General features: G+C 43.5%; 1 protein-coding gene across 2 annotated transcripts in view; it reads right to left on the bottom strand.

The window, feature by feature from the left end:
• DOK5 (docking protein 5) overlaps positions 1–14,925 on the bottom strand; it is a 664,757-nt gene that overhangs the window by 374,626 nt on the left and 275,206 nt on the right. For both annotated transcript variants that reach the window (XM_086929014.1, XM_086929015.1), the window contains exon 2: positions 2,214–2,321. In XM_086929014.1, coding sequence (XP_086785140.1) covers positions 2,214–2,321 — 108 coding nt within the window. The remainder of the gene's footprint in view (positions 1–2,213; positions 2,322–14,925) is intronic.

Raw genomic sequence — 14,925 nt, 5'->3', positions numbered from 1 at the left:
GGGTGAAGGGGCGCGGGGGGGGGAAGATCTGCCCACAGGCTGTAATGCAGCCTGCATGGAGAACGGGAAAAGTGGGCATCACTTTTTGGGCGGCCCGAGAGAGCCAGCCAAACACTCATTGCGCACTTAGTAGGGTTCTACCATTCCTCCCCTGCTCTGCAGCCCCAACCCCTCACACAAGTTGCCACGCAGGAGGACAACATAAAATGATAATAGCATTATGTTATTGTCATTTTTTTTCCTTTCTTTTGCTGCTTCAAGGCAGTGGGGCGACGCTCCTTAGCCTTAGCGGAGGAGTCGCGTCTGCCTTTTAGGCTTGGTGCCTTTGCCTGGTTTTTTAGATTGAATTGGCTATACCATATACAGTGAATTTAGGTTGATTATGTCTGATCTACTTTGAGAAGCGGAGACATCAATGGATTTGTTTCCATGAATAGATATAGAGTATTAAAAAAAGTTAATCACCTATTGTAGTATGTGAGACATAGACTTCCCATGGGTATCATTCAGCAACCTATTATTCTTTCAAGGCGGAACATGTTAGGTTTCATTTATGAAGCTTTAGGTACAATAACCAGTAGCTTGCCCAGTCAAAGAATAAAGAAATCAGTATCTATGAGGGCAGGGAAAGTTGCAGTGGTGGCCGACATGGTTTGTGGGTGGCGGGGCCGGTGCTGGCGTGTGCGGGGAGGCGTGTGGGGAAACTGAGTGCAATTTAAAAAAAATATATAAATAATAAAAAGCACCTACTGCGCCGCGACGGGTCCAGCGTCCCTGCTCCAGCTCTCCTCGTCAGACTGAGGCACAGGAAGCACAGCCGGGATCCCCTGTAATGCAGTAGTGTTCTGATTGGTTTTGAGCATCCTGGTTTGAGGCTCAACCAGGGAATGGGGCCTGGGCTTGCTCTCCATGCAGGCTGTAATGCAGCCTGCATGGAGAACTGGGAAAGTACGCATGACTGATTTGGGTGGCCCGAAAGGGCAGACCAAACAGTCATTGCGTACTTAGGAGTGGGCAACCCACTATTCCCTTGGCCTGCACCCACCAGCCAGCCCGCAAAGCAGCAGGAAACATTATATGATAATAATTCAAAGTTATTATCATTTTATGTTTCCTTTACTTTGCAGTGCACTGCTTAAAAACAGTGAGGTGATGCTCCTCGCCCATAGCGGAGTAGCCGTCCCTGGTCAGTTGTAGAACATCCATATTTACACAAAACATTTTTCAAAAAGTTGTATGTTACATTTGCTTTGGGGTTGTGAGCCCGACTTGTCTATTGCATAATTCCATTAAACACCTGCAGCTGCCATGTGAAATCAAGGTAACTAGTCTTTTGAAATTGCAAAACCATCATGTAATGGGAACCCCATTGATTGCTCAATCAGGGCCAATATGTTAAGCTACTTGAAAATAATATCAATATACAAATTCTTAAAGAAACATGAAAAAATTTCCAATAGTAAAATTATACTATAAAAAAAATACAAAAAGACAAAACCAGCATCCCTTAATGCAGACATTTCCAGACCTGATCAGTTACATATCCTTTGCAATGGTAAAAGTCAATTTCTTAAGAACCGTGCATGCATATATGGTGCAGGAGAGGGGAAAAAATAGAAGATGGGAAGGTGTGTGAAGACAGAGCACTAGTGAAGTGAATCAAGTTTTAAATATGACAATTTATCAATGGAGGTATGAAAGTTGACATCAATATAGGATTCACAAAATATAGCAAGACTTGGACATTTATTAGAGATTTAGTTAGCATTTATAGTTGAATAATATTTTTGAATGCTGGTAAAGGCTTATACATTTTAAAGATGGCATTTAGCCTTAAAAACGAAGATGAAAGACAACATTGGAACCCCTCCATTGACAGCTCTATGAAAGATCAAGTTTAGATGAAGGAGTTACCATCTACCTTTATTTCTTCTTATGTCAAGTAACCTCAGTAATTTTACTCATTAGGTCAAAAACATGTTTGATTGCATCGTTTATTTGTTATTATCTCGTCTCTTAAGCAGATTGTTCACTAAAAGAGCATCCAAATATTCATATATTTCAAAAAGGGAATAAAAAACACTTTTTGAATTATCATTCACCCACGCCTTATTTAGAGTAGTTTGTGATGTAAGTTAGTGTCTACTCTGCATCTTGGAAACAACTCACACAAAAACACAAGAAAGAATTGCTTTATTTTAACTTGGTCTTACCTTGTGATAACATCTAAAATAGGCAGCCCGCTCATCTGAAAACTTTTCCAGTCGCTTTGGTCCTTTACTTGAAGCTTTCTTGAAAACTAACCAGCATCTCTGATAAATCTGGAAGCAGAAAACAGTCATCGTTGGCATCTTTAATAATCTGCATGTCTCTTACAGCTTAAATTGTGTTGTCAACATGTTTATTCTTTATGACCAAAAACCTAGAAGAATATCCTTTTTTTGCACCATACACCCAGTTTAGTGGTGCTGTCTTATTAGAATTGCCAAGTCTACGGTTACGTTTCCCTTGCCCAATATAATTTCAGTTAATTGTTCGGCTTTAAAAAAATGTAAATCATTCATTCGTTACCAATAACTGTATCTACATACAACTATATCTTAGAATTCAAAAGGATCTCAATCACTTTTGCTATAGGTGGTAGATATAGGCTATTTTTGCCCTATAAATGTAGGGAAAACCTATAATAAATATATGTGTACCAATGATTATTATATGTAGATATACATATTTGGCACTGTTAGAACTGGGGGCTCTAGTTGGCATAGGTAGGCACCACTGTCCAAATAGGGACCCTTGCTTCTAGTCAGGGTAAGGAGGAAACACTATTTAGATAACCTCTAATCACCCCCTTGGTAGCTTGGTACAAGCAGTCAGGCTGATCCAAAAGCAATGTGTAAAGTATTTGTACCAAGACTCACAGTAACACAGTGAAAACACCACAAACTGACTCCACAACAGTTTAGAAAAATAAAGGTATTTAATCTAAACTACAAACCAAAGACCAAGACCAAAACAACAAAAATCCAACATACTCAGTTCAAGAATATGGTTGCGAAAGAGTTCTTAAAGTTGCGATCAAATAATCCACAGTTGCGTGAAAAGTTCACGGTTGCGTCACGTTTAGCCAACAGTACCTGTAAGTGCGACAAAGTTCCAAAGCAGAAGCTGGTGCGGTGGAAAACAAGCAATGCGTTGCTCCTGAGACCATGGGGAGGCCTTGGCGACGGTCCTGCTGCAGCAGCAGGCGTGTTACGACAAATCCGGTCTTTATGGGGAGGAAGGCAATGACTTGTATGGATTCCGGTGCGTAGGTTCTGTAGGAAGTTTGTTCTCGCAAAGGCACGATTCGATGATCTGTGGCGGCTGCGACGATCTCCGGTGCGACGATGCGTGATCCAGCAGCGATCTTCCTCTTGCAGCTCCTCGATGCGATGGCCCTGCGACGATGTTCGCAGCGACGTGATGCGGTCCGCAAGCAGCGGTGCGGCGATCTCACCCTGCGATGACAGGCTCTGCGACGATGCTCGCAGCGATGGTAATCTTCCCGCAAACGAAGGGTGCGACGTCTCCGGCAGCGGCAATAGGCGCTCTCATGATCTCTGCCTTCGTAGCAGCTGGGACTTCCTCTCACTGTCGGGAATGCGCTCCGCAAGCGAGCGATGCAATAACTTTTCTGTAGCAAAGTCTCTCAAATTTTGGTTTCCAGCTTCCCAACACAAGTACCACTTCCAGAGGCACCACAACTGGCCCAAGCACTCTAGGAAGGAAAGAGCTCTCACAGCAGAGCTCAGGGAAGCTGGGGGTGAAGTCCTTTTGTTCCTGGGACTTCAAAGCAGGGAGACAGCTCACAACAGGACCTTGAAGATTCCTTCAAGTATGGGGACAAAGCAACAAGAAAGTCCTTCCCCTCTCCTAGGCAGCAAAGCAACTGCAGGTCAGTCCAGCATAACATAGCAGGGCAGACCTTCTTCAGTCTTCCAGCTTTCTCCTTGGCAGAGGTTCCTTCTTGTTACCAGGATGATCTAATTTTCTGTAGTCAGGGTTCCTGTACTTATACCCCGAAAAGTCTTTGATCCCTTTGTGCAGGAGGGCTCTGAGCCTGGTCTGAACCAGTTCTGGGTGTTCCTTAAGCACTTTGTTTTCCTGGCCTCTCCTTTCCTTTCAGGGAGAGGGGCAGGGTTGTCAGCCGCCCAGCAGGAGGTGGAGCCAGCATTGTGGAAGGCAGGCACAGCCCTATTCAGGCCTACCACTCAAGATGCAGATGCAGTCATACAGCCTAGGGCTGACCCAGTCAGCCTCCTGGGGGCTCCCAGCCCCTGTCACTCTCAAACCAGACAGCCAATTCACAAACATGCCAAGGCACACAAAAGGGTCAGACAAGAGAACAGCAACTTTCTAAAAGTGCTGTTCTCAAACACAGGATTTAAAAACAACCTTTCCTAAAAGATGTGTTATTAAATTCTGAGTTCAGGGATACCAGACATTTATATCCTATCTTGTTCCAATGGGAAGATATGCTGGTAGCCACTGTAGCCAGCATCCCCCATGTTAGCCTATGGGGCAAGATAGCTTTACAATAGTGAAAAACGAAAATGGATGTAATTCACTACCAGAGCATGTCACCTGCAAAAGTACATGCTCTACCTTTCACTTACACTGCACCCTGCCCAAGGGGGTACCTTGGGCCTTCCATAGGGGTGTCAAATGTGTACAGAAAGGTAAGGGTTAGGCCTGGCCAGTGGGGACACTGACGAGGAGGACATGGCAGTTCACAGACTGCACACAGGCACTGCGGTGGCAGGCCTGAGACACCATTTTAGGGATACTCATGTGGGTGGCACAATCAGTGCTGCAGGCCAAATAGTAGCATTTGTTATCACCAGCCCTGGCACACTCAGTGCACTTCACTAGGGACTTTTTGGTGACACAAATACGCCAATCATGAATAACCAATCACAATATCAATTTACACAGGGAGCACTTGCACTTTAACACTGAACAGCAGTGGCAAAGTGCCCAAAGCATCTAAACCAGCAAAAACGAAATCCAGCACAGCATCAAAAATACAGGAGGTAGAGGCAAAAGGATAGGGGGAAACCACACCAAAGATGCCAGGTCTAACAGGCACTATACATCTAATTCTCAAATCATCAATTTTGGCACAGCCAGCAAACAGTGAGCTAAAGTTTCACTCACTACTCACCACACAACACCTTAAACCAAACCAAAATCAAGAATGGAAATGCTTGCACCGCTTTGATATTATCACACCAAGACTGCAATGCCACATTATTAACAGAGTGAGCCCTTTGCAAATTCTAAAAAATAACAATAATTGCACCTTTCTATTTACTTTTTTTCTCAAAGGTAAGGCCAATTCCAGTAAAAGAAATACATATTGAATGATGACTTTGCAAGGTTAGTGAGTAACAATTAGGAGCTAAGGACCTGATTTTAGTTTAGAGGATGTTGCCCCATCCATCAGTAAGTTGGACAACATATACCTCTGCCACCCTGACAGACTGCCATCTTCTAATTTTTGGAGATGACCACCAACCCAGTCTACATCTTTGTACACTGAAAGGGCCCTTGGCCCTGGTGATTCGCTTCAAGACACAACAAGTTCAGTTGATGACCCTACCAGTGTATGTCTGTTGTTTCTCCTACTGTAATTGTGACTGAACATCTGCTAGAGAGAGATACCCGAGGGTGTATGGTGAGGCTCTTGTTCCACCAAGCCATTAATTTGAAGACCAATACCAGAATTAATCGTATATACAGATGTCGTCTTCAGAAGTTTGTAGATACCTTGTAGTCTATTAAAATTGTAAATGGTTATTTTATCCATAACTTTAAAGAGTATAGTTGGCTTGGCTGCAGTAAAAATGCCAATATTTTGAGTGCAGTCCTAATATAGGATTGTGGACACGTACAAACATGCAATTTCTCCCTTTAAAATGAAGGAAACCTAGGTAATGCACTTGTCCCAAAGACACACATTGTGAATGTCTTCTCTTGACCCATACTCCTTATTAGGAACTGCACCTTTTTAAAATAGGCTTTTATTTTGTGTTCAATGCACTAGATTAGTGCTCATCAAGTGAAAATACAACCAAACATACATGCAAATGCACTTATACATCCAAAATGTGGTAAGGCCACATACCCCTCAGAATGTTATTTTTAAATTTCTTTTTGAGTGGTGTTTTAGTCAATATTAGCAAGTGTGTGACAATGTGGTTCATAGGGAGCCACTAAGCTGAGCCATGGTTTTGAAGGCCTTATGGATCGACTTACATAGCGTTGTTAATCATATATAAGTTTTTGTAAATTAAATGTAGACTCTTCAGAAATATTTTTTTCTCTCAGCGACTCAAAATATGTCTCTGACACAAATGACTCAAAATATGGATTTCAGTTGCACCTTCTCCCTGCTGTTCATACTTCCCTGTGACAGGAGGTATGGGTGAATGGAGTGGACCACAGAAAATGCCAAGAGACAAATTTCAGAATAAGAAATGCACTGTTGAAAACTATATGGGCAGTTGGAAAATCTCACAAAAAAAAGCCATTCTCTGAATCATGCATTTTCAAAAACAGATTGAAATTGCTTCTGTGAAAAATATGATCCTGTACCCGCTCAACCAAGCACAGGCAAAACAAAACGTTTAGAATTTTCTATGTCAAAGTGATACGAAGGAAGACGGGTCAGAGAAAAGAGATAAACAATTAATTGAATGGAAGGAAAAAAGGTAAGATAAGAGGAGAGGAATATAGGCCTACCTGTTTGTGCTTGTATGCCTCTAGGCTTTTAGTGTCTGTGTGCATGCATGCGTGTGCTTGGGCCTGTCTTTATATTGAATGAAAGCATTTGGATGCTGGTTTTGGAGGTGTGCGCATGGGTGCTTGCTTCAAAGTCTTTATGCGCATGGGGGTCACTATGAATGTTCACTTTTGTATGCACGGTTCCATGAATATGAGCTCTTCTGTTTATATGTGTGCATGTATGTAAATGTGGTCCTCCAAAAGTGTGTGCTTCTGTTTAAATGCATCAAAGTAAATCAAGTGTAATTGTTTTGGAACTGCAAGTTTGATGTTAGCACCACAAAATGCTATGTTACATTTATATACCCTTTTGTGTAAAAGTATCACATATGAATAAAATTTGTAATGGGCAGACTATGGTATTCTAAAACGTTTCTCTATAAATAAATTGCTTAATAGTGTTTGACTTGATTTGATTTTGAGTTTTAAAAAGTGCAAACAATTACCTTGAGGTGTCCCGGCCCCAAAGGAGGGGGGATAGAGGGAAGGAAATAACATTTTAGTAAAAAGCCAAGTCTTTTGAAACTTGCAGAAACTCCAGGGAGAGGGGGCTGATTTAATTGCCAAAGGAAGCTTGATCCAATTTTGGGTTGTGAAGACCAGAAAACTCCTGCCTCCCCAAAAAGAAAGCCTATAGGGAGGCACCACCAAATTCATCGCTGAACTCGATCTAAGGGTCCTGTTGGGCACATACCTGCAGAGTTTTCCCCTAAGGAAGCCATACCCTTGACCTTGAAGTGCTTTATTGGTTATACAAAGTGCTTTAAAGAGAATTCTTTGCCGAACAGGCAGCCAATGCAGTCTTACCAGAGCACGATAGGCCAACTGGAATCTTGGACTTTTCCTCAGCAGTCTAGCTGTTTTTTTTTTGTAAAATTTGTAATTTTTTCGGCTGAACCTTGGGAAGGTTAATAAAGAGAGTTTTGCAACAGTCAATCCTGGAGATTACAAACTGTGCTATTTTCCTGATCATGTGCAGTATGAAGAAGGAGGTAAAGACTACCCTATTAACCTGTTCCTTATAGGTAAGCTGAACATCTACCAGGACACACAGATTTTTCACCCTGTTCACAGGGACCAGGTGAGAGAGCACAATTCCTCCGGCCACCATGAGGGATTCCAAAAAGAAGTGTTATCACAAAAAAAATAGCTTCCGTTTGTGTGGAATTCCCAGAATGATTCACTCCTGTCCTGGCTACTTTTGGAAAGAGGCAAAACAAATAAGGTTTCATCTGCATATGAGATAGTTGAAAACCCAAATGACTTCACCAAGGCAGACAGCGGTGTAACATAGATGTTAAAAACGTTGAACTTGTCGCTGAGCCCTGAGGTACACCGCAGGGCAGAGAAAAGGATTTCGAGATGAAGTCACCCAAGGATACTGTCTCAGTTCGCTCAGTCAAAATAGATCTGAAAAGGGCCAGGGCAGCTCCATCTAGACCTAAATCCACCAACCGGCGTATCAGTAGGTCATCAGAAGTAGCAAGCCCTGCTTCACTCTGATGAAATGCTTTTGATCAAAACTGAATTGTTGCAAGGATAAGTTTGATCTCAGACAGACTTCTTCTACTTCCAAGCTCAAAACGTGAAAGTATTTATTGCCAGAAGTTGCAACTACCACAATGGACATATAAATGACTGTTCAATGTGAAAAAGTGGTGACACGTCAGCATATAGTTTGGAATGCAGTGCTTAAAGTGCTACTGATGAAGGTACTTACTACTGCTGTAGATGACACTATATTTGTACAGAGTTTACCTATAAACATAATAAAAATGTTGCTCAATAATATATGACTGTGGCAAGTGGAGTATTAAGTGGTGTGGGGGGTAGGCCTCACCATGTAATACTATCACAATACCTCAAATATGGTCATTCAATTTACACTAATAAATCCTTAGCTCATTCCTGGTAGTGTGGTAAAGAGCCACACTACCACACATATTCCGCTAGGCTTTACTAGCGGAATATGTGTTAAGCATTACATACAACCAACAAGGACGATAAGCAATTGAGAGAAATCCAATACCAAGTTATAAAAATAAAGTGTATTCTTATCTTAATTTAACCAATGGAATTGCAGACAAACAACTGGAGTTATAGTTTTTAGAAGTAATAGAAAATCAATGCAAAATAACACAGTGAAAATGTAACATTGCGGCCAATGGAAAAAAACACTAGTGAAAATCAGTCACTTGCAGGTCGAGTTGCGTTGTACCCTTGCAGGCTAAAGGTGATGCTGGTCCAAGAACCAAGTCATGACAGTCAGTTCAATTTTACCTTACCCGTGGACAGTGTTGTCTTAATGCATGGCAACGATGGGCAGTTGCCCATGGGCCCCAAAGGCATAATCTATATTTTTATTCCTGTGAGTTGCGTTGTACCCTTGCAGGCTAAAGGTGATGCTGGTCCAAGAACCAAGCCATGACAGTCAGTTCAATTTTACCTTGCCCGTGGGCAGTGTTTAAGCGTGAGCACAAAATCCGTTCCGCTCGTGGATTTCGCAGATTTTTGTTAAATTCGTAATCCGCAAACTCCCGCAAATTTACTGAAAATCCGCGAATCCGCGAGCGGGGGATTCGGGGGGCAAAACTTCAAGCCTTCAAGCTTGAAGTTGTTGTTGTAACTATTTTAGGATGGCGCCAGGAAGCTGCCAGCGCCATCCTAAAACAGTTACTAAGTTAGCTTTAACAGGAAGAACTAATAGATAAAATAAAGCAGGTGCTCGAGCACCTGCTTTATCTTATCTATTAGTGCTTCCTGATGAAGCTAATTTAGTAACTATTTTAGGATGGCGCTGGCAGCTTGCCGGCGCCATCCTAAAATAGTTACAGCCCAGGATGATGGATGGACACTTTGGACAGCTCACTCAAGGGACCCCTGCGCCCTTCGGGGCGATTGCATAGTAACACACACATGGCCGCTGGAACTAGTTGAAGCTCAAATTCAGTGACTCATTCATCAGCCCAAAACCAATCATGAGCGTCGTCGAAGCTGGGCAGGTGTGCCGCCCTTCTTCCCAAATCTACCGTCGAAAATCAGCTGTGATGCTGGATAGAGGCCTTTGTATCCTTGACTTTCACGAGTGCAATCCTCATGCTGTTCCTGTGACCAGGAGCTTCTTTCTCTTGATCTGATGCTCTGATCGGTCTCTGACCTTTTATACACACAAGAGGCATGGGAACTCGCATGGAAGCCCCGCCCGTTTGGCCCCGCTCACACACTCGCGGTGGCTGTGCACCGTCTTCCTGCCATTTACCCACTATGATGGACAGCTCACTCAAGGGACCCCTGCGCCCTTCAGGGAGATTGCATAGTAACACACACACATGGTCGCTGGAACTAGTTGAAGCTCAAATTCAGTGACTCATTCATCATCCCAAAAACAATCGTGAGCGTCATCGAGGCTGGGCAGGTGTGCCTTCTTCCCAAATCTACCGTCTAAAATCACCTGTGGTGCTGGATAGAGGCCTTTGTATCCTTGACTTTCACGAGCGCAATCCTCGTGCTGTTTCTGTGACCAGGAGCTTCTTTCTCTTGATCTGCTGCTCTGATCGGTCTCTGACCATTTATACACACAAGAGGCACTTGAACTCGCACAGAAGACCCCCCCATTCAAAAAATCCGCAAAATCCGCGAATCCGCAAATTCACGGATTTTGCGGATCCACGAATCCACAAATCTGCAAATTTGCGGATCGTGGATCCGTGAAATCCGCCCTCCCTTAGCAGTGTTGTCTTAAGGCTTGGCAATGATGGGCAGTTGCCCATGGGCACCAAAGGCATAGGGGCCCCATGCTAATCTAAGCACATACCAGAATTTAGCCAGGGGCGATAATCTATATTTTTATTCCTGTGAGTGGTTGTGTAGGCAGGTCTCAGTGCACTGCTTTTCCTGGGGACCTATAATGTTGTTAAGATGGCCCTGCCAATGGAGCCTGGGTGTAGAGTTGTCCAGGCTGTCCTTGGTGCTGAACGGGAGCCGTGGGATAACTGCTTTTACCACTGAAACACTGCTGCAGGGAAATAGATGCAAAAAGACAACAATGGTGCGGTTTCTGATGTCGGTCAAAGATCGGATGGAATTCCATCTTAATACAGCATCGAGTAAAGGGGTTGGTTACTAAACTGGTGGCCAACAAGCCTTGGCAGAGGAAAATGGAGCAGACAGTAATTACAATGTCCAGTGGTCCAGGGGATTCTTCAGATCCTGAGCTTTTGTTTTACCTTCAGTTTGAAGGGGGCCAGTGTCATTAGTCCAGGGGAGTCTGAGGGTGTTATATGCTTCCACTGGGGTCTATCTGTCTGGGGGAGCTGAGAGATAGACTAGGACAAGTCTAAATCAGGAAGTACCAAGAGAGTTGGTTGCCAGCGTTGCAGGGTATCCCTCTTTTGCTTTGGACAAGTCTTTTTCTCACTCGTACACATATCTTCTTCTGGCCTCTTTGATGCAGGTTGTCCAGTACAGAGGTTCCGGTGTCGGGGGGGTCCCTTAAACACTACATTTAGGGAAGTTAGAGATGTGGGAGCTAGTAGCCAATTGGCAGCTAGTCTGCCCCTGAGGTGACCACATCCAGAGGTGTGGTCACCTTTTCTACCCAGAACACTTTATTCTGCTACTCCTAAAGATGGTAGGCATCTAATTTTAGAGTACAGACTAGTCTGATTAACCTGGAGGTGTGATCAGCCTTCGGGGGGTGTATATCTCCTTGCATAGCTAATTTCCAGACCATGCCACAGTGCAAATGTGTCTGGGATGGGGGGGGGGGTTCTCCACTGAGAGTCAGCCTTGATGCATATCAGAGGCAGTACAACCTTTAAAGCTAACTGCCTTGATGTGCCACTTCACTAGCCTGCTAGGGAGAAGTGAGTTGTGACCCCCTTCTTGCCCAAGCCTTTGTTCCAGACTCCTGGAATTGATCACAATGCCCGGCAGGAGGTCAGAATCCTGTCTTCATGGCAGGAAAGCAAGGGCTTGCCAGCCAGAGCACAGAAAAACTGGAGCAGCCAGGTGTGGGAAACTCTAAGGTAGCCAACTGGGTGCATGCCTCATCACCCAGGGCATGAGATTCATGTCAGGGGTGGGGGGACATGTTGTTTGATACCAAACATGGCATGTTTTGGCTGTATCATAGTGGAGCAGCCAACCTCGAGAATGCACGTTTGGCAGCCTGTGTTATCCTATAGACACTAACACAGTTTCCAGTGGGGAACACCCCTAAAGGGACATATGGCTTGCACTTATATGTCCTCACCTCAAATATACGGGCTGTAGGAGGCCTTCCTTAGGGGTGTCTGACATAAATTAAAGACAGTGTATTGACTATGTCACACGTGGTAAGGGCACAGTTGTGTTCAAGCAGTTTGCACTGTTCCTGAAGTCTGCAATGGCAGACCAGCTGTCAGTAGTTTATTTGGGTCACTCAGGGTGCCACAAAACTGTACTGCAGCTTGGGGATCCCTTTACCAACTATGCCCTATGTACCCCTAGAACCACATACTAGGGACTTATAAGGGGGTAAAGTATTTGCCAATTTGGAATTACCACATTAAACGCAACAGTTCTGGGCGAGAACACAGGCACTGGTGTCAGAGTCATTACCATCATCATTTGGAGCAAAAAGTGAGGGGTGACCATAGAAAAAGGGTAATTTCCTACAATGACATTTATGTTTTGAATGTGTGATGACTCAGTCTATTTTTCAGATGTAAATGAGTCCATCATTCATTTCAATCAGTGTCGGACTGGGGAGCCAAAAGTAGCCAAGGCACAAATTACTAAACAAGAATTGCTCCCTTGCTCACCTCACTCTATCTCTCTCTTTCCAGTTATCCATTCTCTCCCTTTTTTTCTCTCTTGTCCATTTCTGTTCACTTTCTCTCTGCCTTTCCCCTCCCTTCCCCTTTTTCTTGAAGTTTCGTCATTTCTGCTGCAGTTATCCATGGGTGTGGGAGAAAGTGACGGAGACACCAGGTGCAGCACTGGGCATTTAAACCCTGTCTCCTAGGGCTAGATCCCTGCAGGGAACTGCTTAGTAGAAAACTAGACCTAACCAGCACTGATTCCAATAGAGGTGGGAGGAAACAATGGGGCAGCAAATTGAAAAAGTGTGGAACTATAATACTCTTGTCAGTTGATCCATACTGTGATTGACAAAGTTTCAAGCTGATAACTGAAGCTTTCAAGGCCGAAGAGGTTCATGGCTGAAGGATGCTGTCCAACGGCCTCTTCCTTTATGTAGAGAGTAAGTATTTAGAGTATGTAGAGGAAATACAATTCAGTATTGTTGCATCTCAATGTGGGTTTACTCTCGGAATGCTTGATTAAGTGTGCATAAATCCACCATCAACTGGGCAAGTCACACACTTATTTTGAGTTTATCCTTTTGTGGTAATTGTTTTCAGTGCTTGAAAGCAGCAATTCATACATCCCTAGTGCAATCTTTAATGGAGACATGCAGTAACCTTGGTCATGGAAAAAGGAGTGACACTCCTTTCTGTTTATGAAAGATATGCTGATGTTTTTAATGAGGATACCATTGAAATATTGTGTCCTCATCGACATTCAATTTGTCATATTGATCTAGTTCCTTGCACACACATTACAGATGCTCGATATACATGCTTAGAGAACTTCATAATGTTCACCTTTGAGCTTATTTTGACAAGTATTTAGCCAGTAGGTTCATTAGGCCTCACAATTTACGATGGTTTCCCGTTTCTTCTTTGTGCCAAAAGCAATGGGGCATTGCACACATGTATCAATCTTAGAGCTCTGAACAACCAAGTTGGACTCCACAGGGACTTATCATTTGGTTAAGGTTAGGCGATGGGGCAAGTGGAAGACTGCATTCAAAATATGATATGGTCTATTTGAGCACTGTATGACTTTGCTTGATGCCATTTGCTTAAGTAAAACTGCTGCAGCATTCCAGCATTTCTGAATGGTGGTTTACATGACTTTTTAGACAAATGTGTTATTGTCTTTATAGATGGCATCCCGATCTATTATTTAGATGAGACTTGTGCCATTCAACACGGATCTATGTTACAGTGTTAGGACCCCACAAGTCTTACCTTTTTTTACTTGCAGAGTAATCTCGGAGGGAGGACATGAACAACCTCCACTGTCTCCCTACTTTCCCTAGTAAAGGAATGCATACTGACCAGGGCAAGGATGGGACCCAGGGAAGAAATCCTAGAAGCGTGGAGCGGAGATTCTAACGTGACAACCTGGTTGGGTACGCCCACTGATGCTGAGGGAACCCTCCTGGGAATCACTGTCTAGACAAGGGATAAACCATAAGGATTAGTGCATCTGCCAACCCCCCTCCCGGGGTACTACACATATAACTCACACACCAACACTGTAGGCACTGCTAAGGAGTGTATAGTCACCCGGAGAATGTAACGATCAGCAGAGATGAGAAGTCTTCTCGTACAGTTGAACAGGACAAACAGGAAGGCAGCTTCTGGTCGCTCCAGCACGTCCTATATAACACCGATCTTGTAACCTGGTAATCCACCGAGAGTCAAAATGATAAGAAACTTAACCTGAAGCGCTGCTGCGCTAGCCTTAAATGTAGAAGTAACACCAGCACTCCTGCACAAGTGTACAAACAGTGTTGTGACAGCGCGCCCCTGCACCTGGCACAAAACACACCAGCAACCCTGTGCGAGTGTTGGCTAAAGTATAGGTGGTTATGCGCTCCGGCATGTGCCACAATGGCAGCGAAAACACAAGCGCTCCTGTACGAGTGCAGTGAAGTGCTTTAGGTGGCCACGCACTCCTGTGCGTGCCACAATGAAAGATAACCAATGTAATAACAGAAAACAAGTAGATAGTAAAGCCAGGGAGAAAAATCATGTAGGAAGCACAGAAACCAATTAAAAAGTACAAAATTGAATTTATTTATACATGTACATATTTAAAGTAAAAACATTTGAAATTCCAAAAAATACAAAAAGATGACAACAAATTAAAAAATCAGTAAATCTAATACAGAGAAATTATCTTTATAACACAATCACGCAAAAATTGGTAAAAGGGTGGCAGAAATAATCATCGACGCGCGTTTCGGCGTTTAAACAAGAACGC

Source organism: Lissotriton vulgaris, chromosome 7 (genome assembly GCF_964263255.1).
Source record: "Lissotriton vulgaris chromosome 7, aLisVul1.2, whole genome shotgun sequence".
NCBI classification, from domain to species: Eukaryota; Metazoa; Chordata; class Amphibia; order Caudata; family Salamandridae; genus Lissotriton; species Lissotriton vulgaris.
Note: the sequence above shows the minus strand (reverse complement) of the source record. Positions and strands in the feature narration are given on the sequence as shown.